The 27,919-nt window shown below is 40.5% G+C and overlaps 3 protein-coding genes across 3 annotated transcripts; all 3 read right to left on the reverse strand.

The window, feature by feature from the left end:
* Nucleotides 1–434: 434 nt before the first annotated feature.
* On the reverse strand, nt 435–3,782 carry LOC113642260 (CD209 antigen-like protein C). The gene is made up of 7 exons (XM_027145590.2): nt 3,592–3,782; nt 3,391–3,489; nt 2,156–2,272; nt 1,780–1,869; nt 1,456–1,607; nt 1,252–1,352; nt 435–1,124 (listed from the first exon to the last, which is right to left on the reverse strand). Exons 1-7 carry the CDS (start codon nt 3,668–3,670, stop codon nt 989–991), a joined length of 774 nt encoding a protein of 257 aa, XP_027001391.1. The 5' UTR covers nt 3,671–3,782; the 3' UTR covers nt 435–988.
* Nucleotides 3,783–8,270: 4,488 nt separating this feature from the next.
* LOC113643584 (CD209 antigen-like protein 2) lies at nt 8,271–11,189 on the reverse strand. The gene is made up of 6 exons (XM_027147914.2): nt 10,915–11,189; nt 10,711–10,809; nt 9,986–10,066; nt 9,655–9,806; nt 9,452–9,552; nt 8,271–8,777 (listed from the first exon to the last, which is right to left on the reverse strand). The coding sequence occupies exons 1-6, from the start codon at nt 10,991–10,993 to the stop codon at nt 8,642–8,644; spliced, it is 648 nt and encodes a 215-aa protein (XP_027003715.2). The 5' UTR covers nt 10,994–11,189; the 3' UTR covers nt 8,271–8,641.
* Nucleotides 11,190–22,596: 11,407 nt separating this feature from the next.
* On the reverse strand, nt 22,597–27,911 carry LOC113643583 (CD209 antigen-like protein C). The gene is made up of 6 exons (XM_027147912.2): nt 27,465–27,911; nt 24,955–25,053; nt 24,276–24,356; nt 23,944–24,095; nt 23,741–23,841; nt 22,597–23,119 (listed from the first exon to the last, which is right to left on the reverse strand). Exons 1-6 carry the CDS (start codon nt 27,565–27,567, stop codon nt 22,984–22,986), a joined length of 672 nt encoding a protein of 223 aa, XP_027003713.2. The 5' UTR covers nt 27,568–27,911; the 3' UTR covers nt 22,597–22,983.
* Nucleotides 27,912–27,919: the final 8 nt, after the last annotated feature.

The raw sequence follows: 27,919 nt of genomic DNA on the forward strand, positions 1-27,919 counted from the left end.
TAGGCAACTTTACGACACTGAATGTAGTTCACAGTATCATTCTGTATGAACACATGAACGATTTGCAATAAAATTATTATCATGGACATATTAAGCATATCAATATATTAGGTTATTGCACATAATTTTGGTAATAATACATATCTCATTTAATACTGTATTTATTTGAGTGGAGGACTGAAATGACCGGATTCCTCAAATAATACATAATCTTGATGTGTTCTCAAAATAGGATCAGGCAAGAAAGAGGGAAGTGAGAGAAACAACAAAAGCCTAAGGTCCTGAACACATGAAAAGCACACAGGATGCAGAAGTGATTTGCTGGCAGATTATACACCACAGCCATCCCAGTTTAGAGATAAAGAACAGAGAGTGGTTGGATGCTCAAGAAATGAAAGCTGTTTGGTAAATAAAGTATGATGGAAGTATACTGATTCTGTTCAACGTAATCATTTTATTATTTTATTGTTTGAGTCATCACATGACTGAGAATGTTTCAGCTGCATTACAAAGTAAGGACAAAATAGGAATGTTTAATTGAACCACTGTAAAGGCATCTCTACTTATACTTTACTTCTACTTATAGTTTACTACTTATACTTAATGACATCACACAATGCATTTTAAAAGCTGATACTTGGGTATATATTAAGGTCTATAATACCTTCTGCATGTTTTAGTGAGAATAATGTCATAGAAATTAGTGCAAAGTACATTAAAGTTACTAAAACCTACAAGTAAGTATTCAAGTACTAAAAGAGAGCAGAGTCAGTTTCAGCAAGTACACTTAAGTCTTATTGTCTCAATCATTCAAATAACATAGCATATCTACTTGATTGTGCATCACAGAACAGGATTGTTTCATGTACTATTTCTATAGTTGTTACTATTTATGAACTGCATGTCACATAACACACAAAAGAGTAAAATTTTGTCATTAAAGCTAAATGTTGCAGATGAATGTGAAGGTGGCTGACATTCTCCAATTTTAACCCCTTTGGCAGATGAAATGTGAATACACCTCACAGGGGTTTGAAAGCCAGTTGTTCAGATCAGGCGTCCCTCCATTTAGCAATGCACAGGAGCCCTGAGTGTCTGGATTTGGCTGGCCTTGTATCCAGTAGCTGCCCACCCAAAAAAAAATGATTAAGCTGACAGATTATACATATACATGTGTACAATACACTAATGACTGTTTCACATCTGTTGCTAAAACAGGCAGTAATGAGAAATAAAGCACTGATGACTCACCTCTGGGTTGGTGCAGTATTGTTAATCCACATCCATTGCTTCTTTTCTGAATTATGGAGACCAATCCAGTACAGCATTCTCCAATTCTCAGTTAGAAACTTCTACAGTAAGAATGACAGAATTCATACCAGTAAGATATACACCTTTAACATGTCTTTTATAGTGATGTTTCAGTTGGAGTGACTGAGCGATTGACTGCTTAACCTGAAGGCGTTCATTGTTGATGACAACCAGGTCTCCACCCTGTTTCTGACATGCCTCCCTGCTCTTCTGCCATTGTAGACGCTGCTTAGAAATGAAGTAGCAAGAATTCTCAAACTTTATCCAGCCCTGCCTGCACTCAGAGCACTGACACCCTGCAGAAAAACAGCAGGTTTTAATACACAGCTCATAAATAATAAAAATAAAATAATGACTTCACACTAAAGATAAAACAGTACAATTTAGCATTATAATATAAAGTAGCTTAAAAAACTAAAAGTGAGGAGCATCTATAGTGATGAATGTTAGCATATAATAAAGTTTTACCTTGGTTTGAGGTGTAACTGTGCATTTTCTTCATTTCTCTCATTTCAGCAATGAGATCTTGACACATCTGGCTGGACTGGACCTCAGATACTGAGGTTTAGGCAACGTGAACAATTACACAACAAAATATTATTTTAAATATTTTTACTTAATTATTACCATAATATTTATACTTACATTTCTAATGCAGCTATTTATTATATATTCTATTCTATTCTATTCTATTCTATTCTATTATAAGGGAACATAACACTATGAATGTTGTATGTTAGACATAAAATAATTGTTTATATATAAATATGTATATAAAGCTTCTGTTTATGAATAAATGATCCATTTGTACTTTTTTAGCAACTTTGATGTTATAAGGTTTTACCCTGGTTTTGGTCAGCAGTTGTTGAAGGGTACATGATCTGACATAGTTGGCGGCTACAGTTCAATTCTTCAGCATCATCACTCACTGGACAATTCTGGTGGGACTGAACTTCATATACTGAAGATTGGGCATCAAGGGAACATAAAGACAATATTGTTACATTTTAGAAATTCATTTTTAGAAAATTAATTAGTTATACGTACATATTAAAAGCAGCTAATGCCCATGTGGACCAAAAACCAGAAATATTGCAGAGAATACTAACAAAAGACTAATTGTGGTATACTAATCAAGACATTTGATGTCAATATAAAAGAACACAGTATAAGTAGTCAACCTCTTAATGTTCTTTATTAACTTAAATATGGAATAACTCTAAAGTAAAAACCATTTGTTATAAAATATAATTTTACTTTGCATGGATTTCCTCTAAATTATCAGACATTATACTGATAGTATACTGACTACTGTATACCGGTTGTGTGGTAGCCTGGTGGTTAAGGCATTGGGCGACCGATCGGAAGGTTGTGAGTTTGAATCCCACATCCACTAAGCTGCAACTAGGGCCCCTGAGCAAGGCCCTTAATGCTATGTTGCATTAAAAAATGAGATAATGCAAGTCCCTCTGAATAAGGGCGTCAAATGTAAATTATAAGACATTTTCTCCACTATATTCAATGTCGTGTTGCATTTGCGCGCCATCTAGTGGCAAGAACTAAAAAACAAACACCCAAAATAGCACTGCAGAAAATAAATGAATAAATAAATAAATAAATAAATACTAGATGGTAAAATGGTTTTTAATTTGACTATTTTGTAACAATCCAAATATTTTGTAAAAATCCAAATGAAATCTAACTTTAATAATTTTTTTTTTTTTAAGGTTTTGGTACACATTTCCCCATTGCTTTTAATGAAATGGTGTAGTACAGAGTACCCTGTTGCTTTTTGTGTTTTGTATTATCCCAAATGATGGTCAAGCTTCCCTATCTAAATAAACACACTGACCTCATACTTGTGCGTAAATAAATAAATAAATAAATAAATAAATAAATGTGTACAACAAAATGTATACAACAATATCCGCCATTCCACCTTCTAAGTGACCACTTAAAACAAGCACACGTTACATTTTCTCTATACGAGTGAAGGCTGGAGCTCTAGATGAGATGTTGATGTTTACTGCAGCACTAGTTTGTTGTCAATAACATGCTAACTGCTAATGTTTTACTTACACTCCATAGCCAGAGAAAGAACCACAGCCAGCAAGAACAAAGAGAAAACGATGAAAACAGCGGAAATCCTCTTGTACAGACGAACTCTCCTGTAAACATCTACACATAATAGACAGACAGAATAATCACGTGTAAACAAAATGTGTAGAAACTCCTCATGCCAGAATATGTGTTCACGTATATTTAGTTTTCATCCTTCACCTGTGTTCAGTTCCTCCTTCGAATCCGGAGGCACTTTCACATCCGCGTATGGCCCGAAATTACAAAATTTAATGTACATGGTGGGATTTGATGGAGCTCAGTCTGGTCAGTTTGCTTGTATCTGTGTAGAGTGACGCTTGACGTTCACTATCCCTTTAATATGTTATGCATGCGCAGCTGGTGAACGCGCCAATAGCAGGCTCTGTGATTGTCTCCGTGGTAACCACACGACCTGTGTTGGGCACTGTTTGTGGATAGTCCCCAAAGAACAAAATGGAGTTACACTTTTTGTTAGGATGGCGCACTACACCACACTCATACCATACACTGTGGTACGAGTGCCATTTTTCTGCCATGACCTGATGAAATATGCCATTTCTACCCCTCTTTTAACCCAGTGCATTACTGTGTGTGTTTGTGCCACTGAATTGGTTTACACACTCTTTTTTTATTACCCACTAACAATTCTTTGCACAGATAATGTTATTGTAACATTTTTTTTTTTTGAGGCTTTTGTTTTGCTCCTTTTTGAGGCTTCCAGGAAAGTTTTTCTTACAACAATATAAACTCAACACCTTGTTGAGAGAGCTCAAAGGCGAATATTGGAGATCAGCCATTACTGAAATACGCAAACCAGCCGATGTGGCACCACCAACCATGCTACAGTTAGAGTCACTATGTTCTACTTTTTTTTTGTTATGCATATTGAAGACCTGGTGTCTCTGATTATTTAGCTCTTTCAGACAATATTCGTAGTCTAGACTAAACATCCACATCTACTGGAAGACAGCGCTGACCTTGTCATTTAATGATAGTGATATACCAGCCAGCCCATTTTCTAAACTGTAAAATGTTTACATAACAGTACTGTTACATTTTCATGTTTGATTGCTCAGATGAAGAAGAATGTTCTATACCAGCAGCAGTAGTTCATTGATATCTGCTCAGACAACTGCTTGTAAGGTCATAAGTCAAATATACAGAGATAGCACTGCTGAGGCTCTGAGCAAGGCCCATAACTTGCTCACTTACATAAAATAAGATAAACGTAAGTTGTTTTTGAATATTTATGTTAACATATATTAATGTGCGGGTGCTGAATTTACAGCACCAGTTGAGCAGCACCTGTGCTATGGATATCTGAGGAGCACATGTACTAAGTGCAGAAGGTAGAAGACAAATGTGAGTACCCTCTTGCCACCAACCACAAACAGGTAAATTCTCTTCTATAGCCTCCCACCTCTCAGTTCTCACAAAGAAGGGACAGTCAGACTGGGTGCAGTGGACCAGAATGATGGAGAAAGAATTACGACAAGTCAAGGAAGCCCTCATTAGGTGTTACAGAACCCCAACATTAGCCTCCCTTTCCACTGATGCTTAAGAGACAGGACTTGGGGCTGTCCTTTCCCAGAGCTTTGAAGGGGAGGAGCACCCTGTCCATACACAGTCGACAGCACATGGCCAGCAACCATTCAGAGCTGCATTTCAAGCTTATAGAGACAGAGAGAGAGCTTTATGGGGTGTAACATATAACACTTCTAGCGTGGTAAGGGATCTTTCAGGTAAAGGTATGACTCTGGCTCAACCTTCGGTGCCGGGATGCACAGCCATGCCAATGGGGATGTCAGTGAGGTCACCCCTGTACACGTAAAGTTCCAGAACTAGGAAGGTGAGTCGCCACATTTATACCTTTTTCAGAGGGTCTAACTGGTCCAAAGAGAAGAAAAATCCTTAGAAGGTGAGGCACAAAATATTAACCTGAATAAACAAACTGAATAAGACACACATTCTCAAACTCAAACTCAAATATTTTCCTAAAACATGCAATGCTTTTGTCATATCACAACATGAATAAATAATCATTTCAGCTTTACTAATGAAGTCACTTTCCCTCAGTGTTTGGTGTCTGTTCCTAATTTTTTTTTTTTTCGTTTGTTTTTTTGTTTTTTTATTTTTTCCTGGAGCTCACTTAGATATCCGAGACAGCTAGATGTTTCAAGGATCTATAATTTTTTTTTAACTCTCCTTCACCCTACATATAACCACCTGCCTATGTGTATTAAACATTATCTCACAACATTTGTGTGTTTGTGCCACATTCATAGAAAAGTTAAGCCTGTAGTTTAATTAAATAAATGTTTATTTCAGGTCATGCTGCAGTGTTGTTTACTTTCAGTTTGTTTTAGACATAAAAAGCACACAGGATGCAGAAGTGATTTGCTGGCAGATTATACACCACAGCCAGAGCAGCTGGATGCTCAAGAGATGAAAGCTTTTTGGTATATAAGGTATGCTCTCTCGGCCTCTGGCACAGTCATGGAACGTTGTGTGGTGGTGTGGTTATTGACATTCTGATAGCATCAGCCCTGACACAGCGTTGAGTTCCCATGAAGGGAACTACACCTTGTTACTTAACTCGGTACCCTGAGAAAGGAACGAGGTGCTGCATCACTGGCCATGCCCTGGGCGTCCACTCGCGCTTCTTTCAGACAAATAGAAGCTGGACTAATGTGACATAATGTGATGCCCTTATATGGACTTGATGGCGCATAATCACTTTGTCATGTCCTTAACGAGCCATTAAATTGGCGTGTGTGCACACAGAGCTTTAGACACAACTTCTTCAAAGAAAGGCATCAGACATCTAAGGGTTAATAACACACTCTCCTCTGTGTTTCATCAGGTGGCTCATGAGGGGAGTTTTGGCAGGAAGCAAAAGAAGGACAACCAGGTTAAACACTTGGGGCCAGGTGTGGGAAATTGATTGAGAGAAAGCGGACCCCACGCAAAGCTTAACAGCATCCTAATTTCCTCATGCTGGGAGGCCTCCTAAGGGGCCACCTGGGGGCTTCTGGAGCAGCTAAACGACCAGTTTGTCTGGTCAGGGATGGATGCTGAAGTGCGAGCTTTCTGCCAGCACACTTCTCCAAAAAAGTCAGCTTCTGTACCACTCATTCTGCTTCCCAACGCCAGTGTCCCCTTTAAGCCGCTGGATCTTGTCAGGCCGCTGCCGATGTCAGCCCGGGGTCACAAGTACATCCTCGCTATTTTTGACTACACCACACGACACCATGAGGTGGTCTCACTTTGGAAATCCACCTACCACAACATTAAGAATTGATGGTACTGTTTAGCAAAATGCCAATACCAAAAGACATCATAATCAAATGAACCATGGCTGATCTGTGTCATCTGTTGCAGGTAAAGCCTCTGAGGATGTCCATTGGCTACTGTACCACCGCACTTCAAGCAAATATTGAAGAGGATGGCTGCTACCTCCTGTATATATTTTATTAAATGAACAGAACATGCAGTGTGATAAAAAAGTTTCTACTAATATATATAGTAAATATACTCTATATGAAGTAATAGTAATAAAATACATTAAAGAATTAAGGCATAAATCATTGGTCAAGAGATGAAAGCTGTTTGGTAAATAAAGTATGATGGAAGTATACTGATTCTGTTCAACGTAAACATTTCATTATTTTATTTTTTTTGTAAATTAAGCTCTAAATCTTTCATTTGTCCTTTCAGAGATTAAACTACATTTTCTGGGAGAAAAATGTGTTGTATGCACAATACTCCTTGAGTTTATTCTTCAACTTCTTCCTTCTTACAAAGGGTGAACACACCGGTGATAGAATCTTAAAAAAGTACTTGCTTGAAACGCTTTTTGATATTGCTAAATTTTATTTGTATTCCTAAGCGTCCACTTCTAGCTGGTTAGCCCATAAGCGTCACTAGCCTGCTAGCCCGGTTACTGCTAGTTGTCAACGTCTCCTAAAACCAATTATCTTTGTTGTACTTGCCCTAAAACACCATGTTTCTTGTGTGACTGCCTTTGAGTGCACTGTAAAAAAAAATCATCCCTCTTCAACTTCAAATTTTCTAGTGACCTGTTGCACCTAAAATTTTTTGTTGGCCCAGTTTAAATTATGTAAAATATTTATTTTTAGTTGTACTGATGAGTTCTTAATGTTGACTGAAATTTCAATAAAATATTGAGTCAACTAAAGGTTCTATTTTGACCAAATAGGGATCTACTATATTTAAAATTGAATAAGCTATATATCATGAAGACCACGAAGAACAGTAGACCTCCTATGTAAAGTTACATCCATGGTCTGCCAAGAAACACAGTTTGTGGAGTGTCAACACTTGAGCCATGATGTCATTAAGATAAAAAAATATTTTACAGTTAAAATAAACATACATAGTACAATATCATTCCACAGACAATTAAGTAACAGACCTGGACATCCAGTTGTTTAAGAAGTTCTTCTAGTTGAGTACCCCTACTTGTGCCACATTGGCTCTGTACATTTTCAGCAACCCACTGGTCTGATTTTCCAGGGATGTCTGGAATGTTGACTTCAGGTCAAAACGATTAATTTGACAAAAATTCTGTATATTTATAATCACACCCTCCAGTGTCACCCAAATGAGGATGGGTTGTCTTTGGAGTCAGGCTCCTCTCCATCTAAGGGAGTTTTTCCTTGCCACAGTCGCCTCAGTCACCTCAGAATTATTCATTGGGGATAAATACAAACATTATAAATATTAATCTTGAACCTTTGTGTTATTATTAATCTTTATATTAACTTTTTGTTTAATGTTTGTGTTCTGGAAAGCTGCTTTGAGACAATGTTCATTGTTAAAAGTGCTACACAAATAAATCTGAATAATTGCATTTATTGTGTGGGCTGCATACAAAAAGGTGCATTACATAGTAAGGAAAAAAAGTACTAGGAATGTTTAACTGAACCACTGTAAACATACGTAATGACATCTCACAACCATTAAAAAAAGCTGTTACTAAGGTGTATATGATGTTATATAATATATTCTGAATGTTTTAGTGAGAATAATATCTAAAATCATGAAAAATACATAGCATATCTACTTGATTGTGCATCACAGAACAGGATTGTTTTATGTGCTGATTCTGTATTTGTTACTGTTTATGAACTGCATTTGTAAAAGGTAAGTATAACAGTAAAATGAAGTAGCAGATACATGTGATGGTTATGGTTGGCATTCTCCAATTTTAACACTTCTTGCAGATGTACTGTGATATCACATTACAGGAGTTTGAAAGCCAGTTGTTCAGGTCTGATGGCCCTCCATTTAGCAGTGCACAGGAGCCTTGAACGTCTGGTTTTGGCTGGCCATTGGACCAGAAGCTGATAATGAAAAAACAATGTTTATTTACACAAAAACATGCACATGACAAAATCCAGTGAGCAGCAGTCTGCAGAATTAAGTTTTTGATGAGAAATATCAGAAGAATTTGCTTCCCCTTCCCTCTATGCTATTATACTTCATGTAATGAATTAATCATTTGCTTTTTCAGCAAATGAAAACAAAGGAAAGATTCATGTTCACGATTTATGAAATTGTCAGTGAGATTATAGAAGTGTTTTATTTTGTTTGCTGTAATTATGTTTTGTATTTAAAACGTTTCTTGTTGCATTAAACCTTCAAGCTTAGAATTCATTGTGACAGAAGTAGTTTAGTGAAAAGGACAAATTTAGTAATACTCACTGCCGCTTATCTGTTGTTATGTATCTTTTATGAATCCCCATTACTCTCTACATCAATGTTATAGGGCCACTATAGTACCACCAATGACCAGGTTTTATTTAAGCTATTTAAGTTATTAAGTCTATTTTAAGTTGTGGATCATTTTCAGCACAGCAGCTGCACTGATTGCAGTGGATGTTGTTCTGGCTAATAGCCTTGCTGGGGCTCTTATTAAACACTTTGGAATTACTGCTGGGTTAAGAAACACACTACCCACCAAAGCTCTCCAACAAACAGCAAAACCGTGGTAAGAAGCACAACATTGATTACTCACCTCCGGGTTGTTGTACCATTGTTAATCCACATCCATTTCTGATCTTCTGAATAATGGAACCCAATCCAGTACATAATGTTCCTGTCCTCAGTTAGAAACTTCTACAATAATAAAGACAGACACAAGTAAGATATACACCTATAACCTGTCTTTAATAGTGATGTCTGTTTCAGTTTGAGTGACTGAGCGATTGACTGCTTTACCTGCACACGTTCATTGTCAATAACAACCAGGTCTCCTCCAAGTTTCTGACACACATCCCTGCTCTCCTGCCACTTTCGGCGCTCATCAGAAAAGAAGTAACAAGAGTTCTCAAACATCTCCCATTCTTCCTCGCACTCAGAGCACTGAGACTCTGCAGAGAAACAGCAGGTTTTAATACATAGCTCATAAATGACAAAAATAAAGATAATGAATTCACACGAATGATAAAATGGGACAATAGAACATTGTTATAAAAAATGTATATATATGAAGAGCAATTACAATTCTAAATCAGTATTTTTGAGCAGATTTGGTGTTATAGGCTTTTACCTCGGATGCCCTTTAGTGGAGGACACTTGGTCTGACATAGTTCACAATTTGGTTCAGCAATCTCTGGACACTTCATATTTACTGAGGTTTGAATGTCAGTGGAGCACAGAGATAATATGAAAATTGTATTTTACACAGAAAACATACATATTAAAAGCAGTTTCTTCAACATCTTTGTGTGCACAAAACAAGTATATTGGAGAGAATACTAACACATAACTAATTATGTTATTGTAGAGATATTTGATGTCAATATAGAAGAAAAGACTTGATATGGCTCGTTACACCACACCACAATTCATAAGTTCCTAATACATTCACAGTGAAATTATATTTCAGTCCTGTGAAAATCAGCTCTTGGACTACAAATAAAAAAATGAATAAACTGAGCTCATCCTCTTCATGGTATTTATTTTTAGCTTAAAATGGAATGACACTAGTAAAAGGCTTTCGATCATGCGGGTTCCTTCTCAACTGTTGCATTTACATGCTATCTAGTGGCAAGAACTCAAAAATAGCAATGTAGTAGGTGGAAAATGGCTTATTTTTACTTGACAATACATTATTTTGTAATAATACATGTAGCACCAACATTTTTGTCAATTTTACTTTTCATTTATTTGTGAATAAAGTGACTACAGAAGCTAGCAAATGTTATATTTTTTCATATCAGTGCAGCACTAGTTTGTTGTCAATAACATGCTAACTGCTAATGTTTTACTTACACTTCATAGCCAGAGAAAGAACCACAGCCAGCAAGAACAAAGAGAAAATGATGAAAACAGCAGAAATCCTCTTGTACAGACGAACTCTCCTGTAAACATCTACACATAATAGATAGACAGAATAATCATGTGTAAACAAAACGATGTGTAGAAACACTCCTCAAGCCAGAATGTGTACGTGTATATTTAGTTTTCATCCTTCACCTGTGATCAGTTCATCGTTCGAATCCGCAGGCACTTTCACATCCGCGTATGGCCCGAAATTAGAAAATTTAATGTACATGGTGGGATTTGATGGAGCTCAGTCTGGTCAGTTTGCTTGTATCTGTGTAGAGAGTGAAGCTTGTTGTTCACAATCCCTTTAATATGTTATGCATGCGCAGCTCATGAACGTGCCAATGGCAGGCTCTGTGTTTGTCTCCATGGTAATCACACGACCTGTGTTGGGCACTGTTTTCTGGATAGTCCCCAAAGAACAAAATGGAGTTACACTTTTTGTTATACAACACTCATAGCATACACTGTCACTGCTCTCAAGTTTTGAAGACAGGCAAGAGTGACATCTTCAACCCCTCCCACCGCCACCCCCACCCCCCAGTTGGATCAATGAGCAGAATTTAACCAAATACAAAGTATTTATTCAATTTCCATTTAGAAATTTGTGTGTGTGTGTGTGTGTGTGTGTGTGAGAGAGAGAGAGAGAGAGAGAGAGAGAGAGAGAGAGAGAGAGAGATTATGACTGGTGTTGTTTATTGTGAGTGTTTGTTGCCTTTTTGGACTCCTTTATCATTTGTAATGTTGCTCCAATTTAAAACAGTTCGCTCAAGCCCGGTCATTTTTAGTGTCATGATTGAGGACAATGTCCCGTCCAGAGACAAGCTGAGATCTTGTCAGGCCGCTGCCAAAGTCAGCCTGGGGTCACAAGTACATCCTAACCCTAACCCTAACCCTAGCCTGTTGATAATCAAACAAACAGCAAATAATGCAGAGCAACTGATTAATGAATTCAGTTCTAGTGGTACATTGCTGCAATCCCTCCACTGGCTTCCGGTAGCTGCATCCATCAGATTCAAAACACTGATGCTAAAACAACGGCTAAAGACCTACTTATTCATGAAACACTTCCTTCCCTGTTTGTTTCACATATGTTTATTAAAACCAAAAAGAAAAAACCCAAAAACTTTTAACAATGTTTTAGACTCATGAAATCTTAAGTATGTAACCTAGTGAACCAGAGTTAATGTATCCAATTGTGGCCAGATGGCAGAGGGAGGGAATGAATTAAATGAATTTAAATGATTTAAGAACCCTAAAGGGTTAACAATGCCCGACTACACTACCCTGGGAATCTCACCCAAGGAATTGATTGAAAATACTGTGCACAAGTTCCCCACTTTGTGGCAAATTGACAATGGAGACAGAGGTACTGGTATAAAAATGAAACACTGTTTATTGAATTTAATGACAAAGGAAATTTAAAATGCATTCACTTGTAAAACCACAAGCACACAAATGGTCCAGAAAAGACAACACGAGGAGCTGCAGCCTGGGCTAAATGACCGGCCGTACAGGCCTTTACTCTACGTACACTGCAAACTTACACCACTCCCAAAAGCCCCAGTGCACACGGTAAATCACAGCAGTCCGTGAGGAAACACCATCACCACCTAAAGACTTCAGCCCTGCTCTTCAGAAAAGGTCTGCAGCTCCTGTAAAACAGAATAACACAACGTGCATACACACCCACTCACACACACACACACACACACACACACACACACACACACTCACTCAAACACAAACAAAAATGTTTAACAAGAATGTTTAACAAGGTTTAGGCAGGCAACACAGCTGACACTTAATGCCTGCCAAACACACAATAACAAATTAACAAAATTAAATCAAATTAAAGAATAAAGAACACAAAGCCAATTGTCACTGGAACAACAGAGAAAAAAACAAATAATCACACCAGTACATTGGCAATGATACAGAGATTAACCAAAAATAACTAATAAATCAATTAAATAAAAACACAACTGGACCATCTAAGTGCAAAAGAGCACTCCCACACCATTAGCGGATTCACAACCGCATTAAAATGGCATTCACGAACGTTCAACGAAGAACAAGACAGCGGTGACGTCACTGCATGCCCCTATCACTCTACAACATAGGGAAAACTAATCATGTTAGCCCGTCACCATAAAACATTTATATAATAAAACCCACATGAATTAGACCCACCATATAACAGGCGCAGGGACCCGGGAGTCAGTAGAGGTGAAAATAATACTCCATAGTTGCAATGCGAAGTATAGTTTCAGTTTAATCATTCAGCTGGTGAAGCTCAGGATACACGAGGGAAAATAACAGTCATCATCCGCCCATACACGGCATTGTATTGACTACAATAAACGCATGAGTTACTACCGAAATGCAAGTACATCAGCACGCCATTACAGTCATTAAAATGCATAACATTACCTGAATATGGTCGCATAAACAGACGTGAGACACACACCACGAACAATAAGTCAAAGCCACGATATCTGCAGCCACGGAGATGACTACAGTTGCCGCGATCGTCCTGCGAAGCTGCAGAAAACCGACATGTATAATCCGTGTTTTAAAGAGATGCATAGCGATAGTTGTTTCACATAACAAAATCACAACAGCCCTCAGTCCATAAACCGGAAGCGAAACGGGATCCCGGGAAGTGACGCTCGTTTAGGTCACACATGCATGTTGTTTATATAGACATAATCCAACCTCCTCTCATCGTCGCCCCAACGATCAACTTAATCCCATGGCCTAAAAATAGCTGAGGCTGCAGTAGAAGCTGTATGAGCCTCCGACACTACCCTACCTACAGTCCGAGGAAGGTGGTGAACATTAGAGTGGTGGCCAGCGGTGGTACGTCGCCCCTAAATCAGGTGCAATGGAGGATGTTGGCACAACTCCGGATGGCGCTAACATACCTGTGGAAGATGGTTCTGCACAAGCTAGTTCAGCAGGATGTGATACTCCCGCTACCTGGTGTCCTACTGGAATAACCAACAACCATTCTGTTTCAGACTCATCCTCCTGCACACTCACTTGTTCCAATGGAGGGTTAACTTCAGAACTTTGATGGGTCTGATTACCCTCAAATACCAATGACTCCCTCCGAATACATGCCTATAATGAGGACCGATGAACATGTTTAACCCTATCTGGCTCACCCAGTGGTGCTACTGAATAGACGGCGCCGCCCGCCTTGGGTGCTCTCACTACCCGATGTACTACCGAGCTCCATAAATCCTGAATTTTCTGACGACCTCTCTTAGCATGATCTCGGAGGTACACCAGTTGGCCTTCCTTTAACGGGACATCATGAGCACCTTGATCATAGTTGGCTTTACGGCGGTCAGCAACCTGCCGTAACCATTCACAAGCCTTATCAAAAGCAACCTGAAGTCGGGCTTGGTGTTCCACCACCCAATCATGTACAGTACCTGGTACAGCCTCCTGGACCCGACCAAGAAGGAAATCCACAGGGAGCCGGGGTTCCTGCCCAAACATCAGGAAATAGGGCGTCTCACCGGTGGACTGGTGGGGAGTGACAAGACACCCAATCTCGTTTCTTTGACACTGGGAGGGTACGCAAGAGATTGTGTAACGTACGATTAAATCGCTCACATTGACCGATACCCGCTGTGTGTGTGATAAGGTGTGGTATGAGACCTCTGAATGTTATACAAAGCACACAGCTGTTGCATCAGACAAGACTCAAAATTGCGGCCCTGGTCGGAATGAATCCGACCAGGAACCCCGAACTTGTAAAACCACTCCACCACCAATACTCCAACAACGGTCTCGGCCCTCTGATCCCAAGTAGGGACAGCCATACTGTATTTGGTGAAGACATCAGTCATCACCAATACATTCTCTATCCCTGTCCGATATGGCTCGAGGACCGTGAAATCAATTGCCAAAATCTCGTTAGGCCTAGACGCCAACAAATGACCCATGAAGCTCCAGGCAGCGGGCTGTGTGTCCTTGGCCACTTGGCATCGCTCACACTCCCTACACCACTGAGCTACCTCTAAAGCCAAACTAGGCCAATAACAGCGCTGCCTGACTAACTCTGTAGGTAGCAATACCTGCAGGAACACCTACCCACCATTAGGACGGAGAACTCGACGATAGACTACACCATTCGGTTCCAGTAACCTATCCCACTGACGAAGGAGGGCTAAGGCTGGTTTTGACAGCAGTCGGCGCTCTTCCCCACTAGGGAACCTCTTACTCTCTCACAACCACAGGACTTCACTAAACATAGGGTCAGCCCTCTGTAAAGACCGCATCTCCTCACCTGAGTAACTGGGAAAAGACATCATAACAGCCTGAGTAACTGGAAAGGCCACCCTATCATCCAAGGCCTGATGTACCTTCACAGGCACACTAGTGCCCAAAGTCTCAATACCCAAACCCCAGTTAAGGGAGCATGGTGGGTTCTGTCATGAGAGGGCATCTGCATTCTTATTACTTCTCCCTGACCTATACCTGATCTCAAAATCAAAGGAGGCCAGTTTTGCAGCCCAGCGCTGTTCTGTAGCACCAAGTTTAGCTGACTCCAAATGACTTAGGGGGTTGTTGTCTGTAAACACAACACATTACTGTCCTACTAGGTATTCCCTAAATTTCTCGGTCATGGCCCACTTGAGCACAAGAAACTCCAATTTCATTGAGCTGTAATTTGACATATTGCGCTCAGTGGGCCGAAGACTGTGGCTGGCATATGCAATGGAGTGCAAAGGTGCTAGGGGCATTACAAAGTCCAAAGGGCATACGGTTGTACTCAAATAATCCGAAGGGGGTACAAAAAGCAGTCTTGGGTTGATCTCTCACAGCCACCGGGACTTGATTGTACCTGCTGGCTAAATCCATGGTGGAAAACCAGCGGGCCCCAGTCAGGGAATCCAAAGATTCCTCGATGTGCCTCGATACAACTGACGGTAGTCTACACACATGCGCAGACTACCGTCCTTTTTCTTCACCAAGACTATGGGCGAGGCATAAGGGCTACTGCTCTCCTTGATCACTTGTGCCTCAAGCTGATTAATGTGCGCTTTAACGACCTCATACTCTGAGGGGGGTATTCTGCGATAACGCTGTCTCACTGGGATATCGAGAACCAGAGAGATCTCAAGGGTAATCAAATCAGTACACCCCAGATCGCCCTCATGTGCAGAAAACACTGTATGATAGTGCCGAAGCAGTGCCTTAACCTGACTGACCTCCTCACTCCGGAGCATAGCTAAGTCAATGGCATCAATCAGATCTAATACAGCACTTGCCTGAGAGCCCTGACCACTAGCGGAAGGCACCTGGGAGCCCTGGGCGTCAGTGGCAGCAACAGACTGTACCTCTTGTACCTCTACCACCTCAGTGGGCAAGCTGACCACCAAAACACCATTCAGACTACCTAAAATGCTACGATGGTAAAGCAACACATCCAGCGTCCCTACATTCACTACAGGTACATAAACTGTACCCTGGATGACCTTTAGCAACGCAGGAGAGGCCAAAAATCCCACAGGCAATCCCTCTTCCAAGGGTTCGAAAAGCACAGTGGTATCTGCAAACTGCCTAGAACATGTTGCGGCCACTAACTTTATAGTACCACCAGGAATACGACATGCGCGATGGCAACGCACTCTAACCTTGCCCACACTACTCTCACTGGGCTGGGTACTAGCTTGCTGACAATACTGAAGGGCCTGAACCATAATACTTGGGGCTTGTGACACTGACGGCAGGCTGAACAAGGCAGGGCCATGCTGCCCAAAGAGCTCCTGGTAACAGCGCCATAGGATATTCATCCCTAAAACTCCCGGGACTCTAGTACACGGCCCACCCGGAGGATCCCTGACCACCAGGACCCCGCACTTTGGTACCAGCCTACCGCACAGCTCCACATCCAACTCGATATAACCAACGTATGGTATCGCAAGACCATTAGCGGCGCGAAGTTGTAGCCAATGACATGTCTTCATCCCTCCCTGTCCCCACTGGTCGCTACACTCATGGAAACAGCTCTCTGTAATGGTGGACACCATCGATCCAGTGTCCACCAAACAGGGAATCGAAACGCCACCAAAAAGGGCAACGAGATGAGGGCAAGACGAAACTAACTGAGGCACAGATGTAATGGGATCTAAAAGAGAGCCATCAAACTCCCCAACCGAACAGTGGCTCTGCATTTCGGTGGGTACTTTTTAGTTTTCCGACCACTGTACAGAATGAACTGGTTCTTCCCGGGGTGCAGGCACGAACCTAGAAGGCGGCCTCGACCGAAGGGGAGCACGCTGTCCATCGCAGTCCCTAGCAAAATGACCCTCACGTTGGCACCGCCGACATATTACTGGACCACGATGAGGAGAGGTATTTCGGGACTGAAAGCTCTGTAATCGGGCAAGCCCTTGCGTAAGCTGACCTATTTGCTCTTGCTGTAACTTAAGCATCTCACGCAATTCTGCAAATTCTGACCGTGAAATACTGCTTTCAGCCTGTGGCTCCCCTTGTACCCCACACTGAAACCCATATGCTACCGGAAGTGACTGACTCCTAGGTCTCGTTTCCCCGGGCGTCTCTTCCCATTCCCAACGTATCGCCTCACCCCGGACATCCAAGAAGGTACACAATGGCTGCCGGCGCACCAATTGTTTGAGTTCACGACGCAATGCCGGATCTAACACAAATTCAACAAATTAGTCTCGCAACAATATTTCCGCATTTGGCATGGCGGAGGACGACTGCTGCTTAACTTTCTCCTGGAGGCCCATCAGGGCAAGGGAGAACTCCAAAAGGGTCTCCCCCTCCCGCTGCCTCCGGGAGAAAAAGCCACTTGCAAAGCCACATATGACAATGAGCAGCCATACAATTCACGTAGGGCCTCGATTATGAGAGTTGGATTACTTCTATCGGCAGCGGAACGATGCCTAATTTCCTCCTGAGCTTCACCCTCTAAGTGATCGAACAAAAAGAACACCTGGTCAGCCGTAGACAAGCAACGGGCCCAGATACAAGCCTGTGCCTCTTCGACCCATTCATCAATACCTATACCTGACGTTCCACTAAATTTTGGACATTTCCGGTCTCTAGGGACAAAAACAAACCTATCCGTTGATGCGGCACCAGCACCTGGCAAAATAGGCCTAGCCGCTGCTGCCGCATCATTGCCATGGGTGATATTACTCGCTAGGGAACTTACTGAAGGTTGTTCCTGTCTCAACCGCTCAATGATAGAGACTTAAGCACTTCTGTACGTAGCTCTGGTTAAGGGTGTCTGCCAAATGCTGTAAATATAAATGTACATTAAACTGAATATGATTTACCTGTTCCTGAAATTTTTATTTATCTGCTTTAGGGTGTGATTTCCACAGATAGGGTACGAATACATTTTGGGGAAAAGTCCTTTACCATCACTGGAAAGCTGGTAAAGGACTTTTTCCCAAAATGTATTCATACCCTATACAAACTTGCTATTTACATGCTGCTCATGTTGTTGGTGTCACTGCACAGGTACCTGAGATCCTGAGGAAGAACACCGGAACTGTTGTCCTTCATGCTGGCACGAACGACACAAGCCTGAGATCCCGAAGAGGGACCTCAAGAACTTGGTGTAGACGGTTCGCAGCACATCGCCCACAGCAAGGATCATCATGTCTGTACCCACGTACCAGTGAGAAATCAAGAGGTTCAGACATTTTTACCTTAAATGAATGGTTACAATCATGGTGTCATGGTCAGAATCTGCTCTTTATTGACAACTGGAACGTTTTCTGGGAGCGTCCTAGGCTGTTCCATGCTGATGGCCTGCACCCCAGCAGAGTTGGAGCAGAAACCCTCTCGGACAACATCTCCAGGGTGTTGCACACCGTCTGATTGGTAAATCACAATTTAAATCTTAATTTTGATAGCAATCCTTCACTTCATCATCAAATGGATACAAATGCACACATAACATTTTATTGTTATGCTGATGATACCCAGTTAAAGGGGATAGGGATAGATATATAGTATCTTAAGTTTTAAGTTAATCGTTTTCAATTCATTTTAAGCTTTAATTGTCTATATTCATATATTTATTTTTATCCTTATTTCTTCTTTTTCTTCTTCTTCTTCTTCTTCTTCTTCTTCTTATTATTATTATTATTATTATTATTATTATTACTTACTGACTGGGCCGCCTTCCCAACCTTCAAGCACTTCCTCGCACTACTTCGCACTGTATTCGATCACTCTGCCATCGGTGAGTGCGAGGAGGAGCATCTACTGAAAATCTCGTAGGGCGATCGCACCGCCGCTGAGTATGCGCTGGCATTCTGCACCCTCGCCGCGGCAGCAGGCTGGGAGGAGCGGCCGCTGAAGCTGCTATACCGGGAGGGCTTGAACCCGGAACTGCAAGCGGGGCGAAGGAAAAACCTGGGCCAAGTTTATGGACCTCTCCATTCGAATCGACAACCTGATGGGCACCTGATGAAACCCCGCACACGCCGTTCGCTCAGAGAGCTACCAGGCCATGCAGCTCGATTTCACGCACCTCACAGCCGAGGAACGAGAAATGCGAGTCCGCTGGCGCCTCTGCTTGTACTGCAGGGAATCCGGCCACAGGCTGTCGGCTTGTCCCACCAGACCAGCTAACAAGCGTAACACTCCGGTGAGTCGAAACCTCTCCCTTCCTCAATCACAGAACTGTGCTCAGATTAATGTACACCTTGAGGTGCGAGGAACAAAAATTAGCTAGGAACTTTTTGTCGGAGGAGTTTGTGCGGGCCCATGACCTACCGGTAACCCATTGTGCGCCCCCTGTGGCCGTGGAGGGTATTGACAGCCAGCCGCTCGGAGAGGGACGCATCACGCATGTGACAAGAGACCTCAGCCTACAAGCATGCACCCAGCACCACCGCCCCACAGAGAGGCCACTCCAGCTTAACACCATGACAACCGACCTGTACTACAATGGCCACAACCACAGACCATCAAGGAACTGCAACACTTCCTGGGGTTTGCTAACTTTTACCGTCGCTTCATCCGTGGATTCAGCACTATCGCAGCACCGCTCACGTCCATGACCAAGAAAGCCCCAGCCCGTCTCACCTGGTCACCGGAGGCACTTATGGCATTCCAAAACCTGAAGAAGAGCTTCACCTCGGCACCCATCCTTCACCACCGATCCAAACCGGCTGTTTATAGTGGAGGTGGATGCCTCCAACACAGGAGTCGGAGCGGTCCTGTCTCAGCGCCAGGGGCCGGCCAACAAAATGTTCTTCTCCCGCAAGTTATCTCCCACAGAGCGCAATTACGACGTGAGAGACCGTGAGCTGTTAGCCATGAAAGCAGCATTTGAGGAGTGGAGGCATTGGCTGGAGGGTGTGCGACATCCGTTCACAATCTTGACTGACGACAGAAACCTGGAATATCTCAGTGCTGCCAAGCGCATGAACCCCCGTCAAGCAAGATGGGCTATGTTCTTCTTTCAGTTTTCCGTGACCTACCGTCCAGGAAGCATGAATGCTAAAGCTGATGCACTGTCACGTGTGCACCGAGAGGTAGACCAGAGACGTCCCACTGTATCAGAGCAAGGATCCGGGTCTCGGGGATGTTGGGTTCAGGTGCCTCTCTATGGAATAAAAACACTGTCAATAATAATCGTACGTAATTCAAAGCATTGTGTGTAAATTTTAATTTAGTTGTGTGTAATTTAAAACTATTGTACATAATTATGTTTTTTGTGAAATTGGATCCCAAAATCTACGGCCACAACAGTTTACAGATATGAGATTTTGTGTGTTTGTTCAAATACGACTCCAAAATGTACGACTATGACAGTTTACAGACACAACGCTTGTTTTCACAACACCTCTTTTTTACACACGAAAACGGTCTGTGAAACAACTGTCAAAAATACGTCATCACGTTCACACGTTCACGGCATTACTATCCGAGGGAAGATGAATCGATTCCACGAAGCGCGCATTTCTCTCTGTTATTAGTGATAACTAACCCGCCATTTCGGCACCAGTGGTTTCTATGAGTGGTTTAGAAGAGGGCGGGGCGCATGCACACTTCGTGGAATCGATTCATCTTCCCTCGGATAGTAATGCCGGTGAACGTGATGACGTATTTTTGACAGTTGTTTCGCAGACCGTTTTCGTGTGTAAAAAAGAGGTGCTGTGAAAACAAGCGTTGTGTCTGTAAACTGTCATAGTCGTACATTTTGGAGTTGTATTTGAACAAACACACAAAATCTCGTATCTGTAAACTGTCGTGGCCGTAAATTTTGGGATCCAACTCTACAAAAAACATAATTACGTACAATAGTTTTAAAATACGCACAACTAAATTAAAATTTACACGCAATGCTTTGAATTACATACGATTATTATTGACAGTGTTTTTATTCCATAGAGAGGCACCTGAACCCATCATCCCCGAGACCCGGATGCTTGCTCTGATACAGTGGGACGTCCTGACAGAGATCTCCCAGGCCAACTCACAGACGCCGACGCCGACGCCTACCGAGTGTCCTCCAGAAAGAATCTACATGCCCGAGAACCTGCACACCACTCTCCTAGAGCTCCTACAGATGGGTTACAGTTACCACTAGCTCAACAGTGAAAGACCTGGGTTTTATATAGACAGAAACTTGTCTTTTGAAAATCATATAGCCCATATTACAAAAACAGCCTTCTTCCACTTCAGAAATATTGCCAAGCCAAGAATTATTCTATCTGTATCTGATGCTGAAGAGCTAGTTCATGCATTCATGACCTCCAACCTGACTATTGTAATGCATTACTAGGTGGTTGTCCTGCATCTTCAATAAATAGGCTACAGTTAGTCCAAAATGCAGCTGCCAGAGTTCTTACCAGGTTGAGAAAATATGATCATATAACCCCAATTTTATCATCTTTAAACTGGCTACCTGTTAAGTTTACAATTGATTACAAACTGCTGCTACTTACGTACAAGACTCTAAATGGTTTACAGTAGCTCCCATGTATCTACCTAGTCTTCTAACACTACATTCCTTCATGCTCTCTGAGATCACAAAACTCAGGACTTCTGGTAGTTTCCAGAATATCAAAATCTACTAAAGGTGGTAGGGCGTTTTCATATTTAGCTCCCAAACTTTTTTCCCAGACACACTTTCCCAGTTTAAATGTAGATTAAAAACCTATCTAGTCAGGCGTACACATAATACTTCCTTAATAGTTTTGCTCTAGTACATGCACATTATCAACTAGTGCTTGCAATTATGAACAGCAGCTACACTAATTCCTCTCCACTGCATCTCCTTTTCTAGCTATCCTTTGGATTCCAGAAATTGTACCAGCTCCGACTGTATTCTGTGTCATGAAGATTTTGGACCTTCACTGAGATGAGGTCAACCATGTGAGGATCCTGAGACATCTAGAGACTTACCAGCTCCAGTTGGACTTTGCTTCATGAAATATTTGTGCATTCTATGAGGAATTGCAAACTACATGTGGTCTTTGAGGACAGCAACCTCCTCATCAATACAATATTTGTTGGACTGTATATTTATAATCACACCCTCCAGTGTCACCCAAATGAGGATGGGTTCTCTTTGGAGTCTGGCTCCTCTCAAGGTTTCTTCCTTTACCATCTAAGGGAGTTTTTCCTTGCCACAGTCGCCTCAGTCACCTCAGGCTTATTCATTGGGGATGAATATAAACACATTTAAATGTAAGTACAATACTAATCTTGAACCTTTGTGTTATTATTAATCTTTATTAACTTTTTGTTTAATGTTTATGTTCTGGAAAGCTGCTTTGAGACAATGTTCATTGTTAAAAGTGCTACACAAATAAATCTGAATAATTGCATTTATTGTGTGGGCTGCATACAAAAAGGTGCATTACAAAGTAAGTACAAAATGTATTAGGAATGTTTAACTGAACCACTGTAAATATACGTAATGACATCTCACAACCATTAAAAAAAGCTGTTACTAAGGTATATATGATGTTATATAATATATTCTGAATGTTTTAGTGAGAATAATATCTAAAATCATGAAAAATGCATAGCATATCTACTTGATTGTGCATCACAGAACAGGATTGTTTTATGTGCTGATTCTGTATTTGTTACTGTTTATGAACTGCATTTGTAAAAGGTAAGGATAACAGTAAAATGAAGTTATTGAAGGCAACTGTAGCAGATACATGTGATGGTTATGGTTGGCATTCTCCAATTTTAACACTTCTTGCAGATGTACTGTGACATCACATTACAGGAGTTTGAAAGCCAGTTGTTCAGGTCTGATGTCCCTCCATTTAGCAGTGCACAGGAGCCTTGAACGTCTGGTTTTGGCTGGCCATTGGACCAGAAGCTGATAATGAAAAAACACTGTTTATTTACACAAAAACATTCACTGACAAAATCCAGTGAGCAGCAGTCTGCAAAATTAAGATTTTGATGAGAAATATCAGAAGAATTTGCTTCCCCTTTCTACTGTATGCTATTATACTTCATATAATGAATTAATCATTTGCTTTTACAGAAAATGAAAACAAAGGAAAGTTTCATGTTCATGATTTATGAAATGTTTGTCAGTGAGATTATAGAAGTGTTTTATTTTGTTTCTTGTTGAGCTGTTGCATTAAACCTTCAAGCTCGGAATTCATTGTGACAGAAGTAGTTTAGTGAAAAGAACAAATTTAGTAATACTCACTGCCGCTTATCTGTTGTTATGTATCTTTTATGAATCCCCATTACTCTCTACATCAATGTTATAGGGACACTATAGTACCACCAACAATGACTAGTATTTTAAGGGATGGATCATTCTCAGCACAGCAGCTGCACTGATTGCAGTGGATGTTGTTCTGGCTAATAGCCTTGCTGGGGCTCTTATTAAACACTTTGGCATTACTGCTGGGTTAAGAAACACACTACCCACCAAAGCTCTCCAACAAAAACCATGGTAAGAAACACAACACTGATTACTCACCTCCGGGTTGTTGTACTATTGTTAATCCAAATCCATTTCTGATCTTCTGAATAATGGAACCCAATCCAGTGCATAATGTTCCTGTCCTCAGTTAGAAACTTCTACAGTAATATAGACAGACACAAGTAAGATATACACCTATAACCTGTCTTTAATAGTGATGTCTGTTTCAGTTTGAGTGACTGAGCGATTGACTGCTTCACCTGAACACGTTCATTGTCAATAACAACCAGGTCTCCTCCAAGTTTCTGACACGCCTCCCTGCTCTCCTGCCACTTTAGGCGGTCATCAGAAAAGAAGTAACAAGAGTTCTCAAACATCTCCCAATCTTCCTCGCACTCAGAGCACGGACACTCTGCAGAGAAACAGCAGGTTTTAATACATAGCTCATAAATGACAAAAATAAAGATAATGAATTCACACAAATGATAAAATGGGACAATAGAACATCATTATAAAGAAATAAATATATATGAAGAGTATTTAGAATTCTAAATCAGTATTTTTGAGCAAATTTGGTGTTATAGGCTTTTACCTCGGATGCCCTTTAGTGGAGGACACATGGTCTGACAAAGTTCACAATTAGGTTCAGCAATCTCTGGACACTTCACCTTTGCTGAGGTTTGGATGTCAAAGGAACACAGAAATAATATGAAAATTGTATTTTATACAGAAAACATACATATTAAAAGCTAATACATTCACAGTGAAATTATATTTGACAGGCCTGTGAAAATCAGCTCTACAAATAAATAAATAAATAAATAAATAAATAAATAAATAAATAAATAAATAAACAAACAAACTGAGCTCATCCTCTTCATGTTATCTATTTTTAGCTTAAAATGGAATGACACTATAGTTAAAGGCTTTCGATCATGCGGGTTCCTTCTCAACTGTTGCATTTACATGCTATCTAGTGACAAGAACTCAAAAATAAACATAAAAAATAGCAATGTAGTAGGTGGAAAAATGGCTTATTTTTACTTGACAATACATTATTTTGTAATAATACACATAGCACCAACATTTTCTCACTTTGTTAATTTTCTTTGTTTATTTGTGAATAAAGTGATTACAGAAAGCTAGCAAATGTCATATTGTTATATTATATGAGTGAAGGCTGGAGCTCTAGATGGGATGTTGATGTTTACAGCAGCACTAGTTTGTTGTGAATGAGTCAGTAACATGCTAACCGCTAATGTTTTACTTACACTTCATAGCCAGTGCAAGAACCATAGCCAGCAAGAACAAAGAGAGAACCATGAAAATAGCGGAAATCCTCTTGTACAGACGAACTCTCCTGTAAATATCTAAACATAGGAGAATGATCATGTGTAAATCATATGACATGTAGAAACTCCTCAAGCCAGCATGTTTTCGTGTATATTTAGTTTTCACCCTTTCACCTTCACCTGTGGTCAGTTCCTCCTTCGAATCCGCAGACACTTTCACATCCGCTAAGGCCCGAAATGACAAAATTTAATATACATGGTGGGATTTGATGTAGCTCAGTAGGGTTTAAGGTACAACCTTTGCATAATGTTTAAATGTTGCTGCATCTGTAGTGAAATTTGATGTTCACTATCGCTTTAATATGTTATGCCTGTGCGGCTTGTGAATGCCCGTTGAGTATACACTTTAGAACGAGAATGTACAGTTTTGGACTGAGCCTGAGTTTTAACATTATTGCCAGAGGATGAACTGACGAAATGTATTATTCCTACTTATATCTGAAAATCTTTTATCATCAATTAACCCTGTGCATTACTGAGTGTGTTTGTGCCAGTGAATTGATTTACATACTGTTTTTAGTTACAGATTAACTTAATTATTTGCACCTAGAATGTTATTTAAACTTTTGTTCTGAGGGCAATACTAGTTCCTTTTTGAGGTTTTCATTACAAAAATATAAACTCAACACCTTGTTCATGAGAGAGCTCAAAGGTAAATGTCTATGGTAACCAGGTGTCAATTCTACAGTCTTTATCTGCACAGTTTCAGTAAGACTGTGCCCACTGTAGCTTCAGATTTCTGTTCTTAGCTTACAGGAGTGAAACCCCATGTGGGCTTCTGCTGTTGTAACTCATCAGCCTCAAGTTCTGCATGTTGTGCATACTGAGATGATTTTTCTTGAACTATGTTATACTTTTTTTATTATGAATATTAAAGACCTGGTATCTCTGATTACAAAGCCGTTTCAGACAATATTTTTAGTCTAGAATAAACATCCACATCTACTGGAAGACAGCACTGACCTTGTAGTTTAGTGATAGCGATATACCAGCCAGCCCATTTTCTAAATTATAACATTGTTTATATTGCAATGCTGTTACATTCTCAGGTCTGATTGTTGAGATGTAAGAGGATGTTCTTCTGAAGATTATATTAGGCACCAGTATTCTGATTTTTTTTAATCAAGAGCCTGAATAAACAAACTGAATAAATTTCACACATAACACATTCTCAAACTCAAATCTTTCCGTAAAACAGCAGTTCCCAAAGTTGGGGGCGGGGGGTTGCGAGATGATTTCCAGAAACTTTATTTATTTATTTATTTATTTATTTATTTATTTATTTATTTATTATATGTTTAAAAAAGTTGTAATGATGCGAGGATAAATTTAGGATCATCAAAATAAACTGGAAATAAAACTTTGTTTGCTCCGATTAATTACGACAGTTAAGTGGGGCGTCAATCACAATTTTTGGATCACTTTATTTCCCTGAAGAAGACGCTCCCGACCAAGATGACTGGATAAGGTCAATATTCAATGTAAACACGGCAAATCATCTGGCGTCAGATACGGAAGATGCGCAACTTTCAACCGATCGAACACAGGACGGCATTTGAAGGCAAGACGCTGGATGAGTTCTGGGTGTCTGTCGCGCTGGAATATCCACAGTTGTTGAAAGCCGCGTCGGATGTACTCATGCAACGCATTTATGCGAAAAGAATTTCTCCGCGCTGACTGCCATTAAGAATAAACACAGGTCACGGTTTAACGTGGAAGATGATCTGCGGGTAGCATTCTCTAAAATTGAACCCCCTACTTCCATCACATTAGGCGTTTTTTTCTGAATACATTTACAATTACAATACAATTATACATGAAGTTATACTTGTTCCAAGCAGCTTGTTCGTATTCTGTCTGTAAGCATTTCATAGTTATGGGATGTAGCCTATTTGTTTTTGTCCATAATTTGTTAATAAAATAGCCTGGGTTAGAGATTGTGTTCCTTTTTGTTTTAGCTCTGTCAGTCTGTAACCAAATCGCAAATCCTCACAAGCTGGAGGAAAAGGAGAGAAGAAGGTGGGGGCTGTGGGGGTGTCTCTGGTCGTCAGCAGTCTAATATTGGGGGTCTCGGTCTGAAAAGTTTGGGAACCCCTGCCGTAAAACACAACACACTTTTGTAATATTACACCATGAATACATAAAGAATCAATTTAGCTTTACTGTTGGCCAACAAAGTCGATTTCCCTCAGTGTTGCATTTTTATTTTAGAAGTTCAAATTGATATCTGAGAAAGTTGGACATTTTCAACAATGAATCATTTTTAAACTCTTCTTCACCCTACATACGACTAGCTTCATACATGTATTATACGTTATCACAACTTTTGTGTGTTTGTAGTTTTATTAAATAAATGTTTATTTCAGATCACCTTTAGAATAGAGAATGCTGTTAATGAGAACTTATTGATTGTTTGTTTTCTTTCTTACCTTTTGTTCCTTTCATTATGTCTTTTTTAGCATCCTTATCATCTTGAACTTCTGCTGGTGCAAGATTTTTTATCTCCACCTCAGTCACTTTTTCAGCGTCCATTTTTTCTCCTGCTTACTAGGCTTTCGTTTTCTTAACAAATACTCAGTGTCTGATGCCAGACATGAAAAAAAAGGAATGATGTAACTGCTCTTCTACTTTTCTCCTCCCAAGCAAGCACAAATCCATGTACTGTATGTAAACAATGTGAGGTTAATATTAAATGTATAACAGTCAAGAAGAATAATTACTAACAAAAAAAGAACCTGGAGACTCAACATTTAGAGAAATTCTCAAAGCCCTAATATATCCTCATCCCCTAACTTGATTGCATCCCACTTCTCTCACTCACTCATTTTCTACTGCTTATCTGAACTACCTCGGGTCACGGGGAGCCTGTGAATCAGGCTTTATC

This window comes from Tachysurus fulvidraco, chromosome 3, assembly GCF_022655615.1.
Source record: "Tachysurus fulvidraco isolate hzauxx_2018 chromosome 3, HZAU_PFXX_2.0, whole genome shotgun sequence".
Classification (NCBI taxonomy): Eukaryota; Metazoa; Chordata; class Actinopteri; order Siluriformes; family Bagridae; genus Tachysurus; species Tachysurus fulvidraco.

What these genes read in the sequence shown, in the direction of transcription:
- LOC113642260 (XM_027145590.2), bottom strand. Translation starts at nt 3,670, where the DNA reads ATGTACATTAAATTTTGTAATTTCGGGCCATACGCGGATGTGAAAGTG. An exon ending in AACTGCTGACCAAAACCAGG is followed by an intron (nt 1,870 to 2,155) that starts GTAAAACCTTAT and finishes CCTAAACCTCAG; the next exon opens with TATCTGAGGTCCAGTCCAGC. An exon ending in CAGTTACACCTCAAACCAAG is followed by an intron (nt 1,608 to 1,779) that starts GTAAAACTTTAT and finishes GTTTTTCTGCAG; the next exon opens with GGTGTCAGTGCTCTGAGTGC.
- LOC113643584 (XM_027147914.2), bottom strand. Translation starts at nt 10,993, where the DNA reads ATGTACATTAAATTTTCTAATTTCGGGCCATACGCGGATGTGAAAGTG. An exon ending in GAACGATGAACTGATCACAG is followed by an intron (nt 10,810 to 10,914) that starts GTGAAGGATGAA and finishes TATTATGTGTAG; the next exon opens with ATGTTTACAGGAGAGTTCGT. An exon ending in TCCACTAAAGGGCATCCGAG is followed by an intron (nt 9,807 to 9,985) that starts GTAAAAGCCTAT and finishes GTTTCTCTGCAG; the next exon opens with AGTCTCAGTGCTCTGAGTGC.
- LOC113643583 (XM_027147912.2), bottom strand. Translation starts at nt 27,567, where the DNA reads ATGGACGCTGAAAAAGTGACTGAGGTGGAGATAAAAAATCTTGCACCA. An exon ending in CATAATGAAAGGAACAAAAG is followed by an intron (nt 25,054 to 27,464) that starts GTAAGAAAGAAA and finishes TCCTATGTTTAG; the next exon opens with ATATTTACAGGAGAGTTCGT. An exon ending in TCCACTAAAGGGCATCCGAG is followed by an intron (nt 24,096 to 24,275) that starts GTAAAAGCCTAT and finishes GTTTCTCTGCAG; the next exon opens with AGTGTCCGTGCTCTGAGTGC.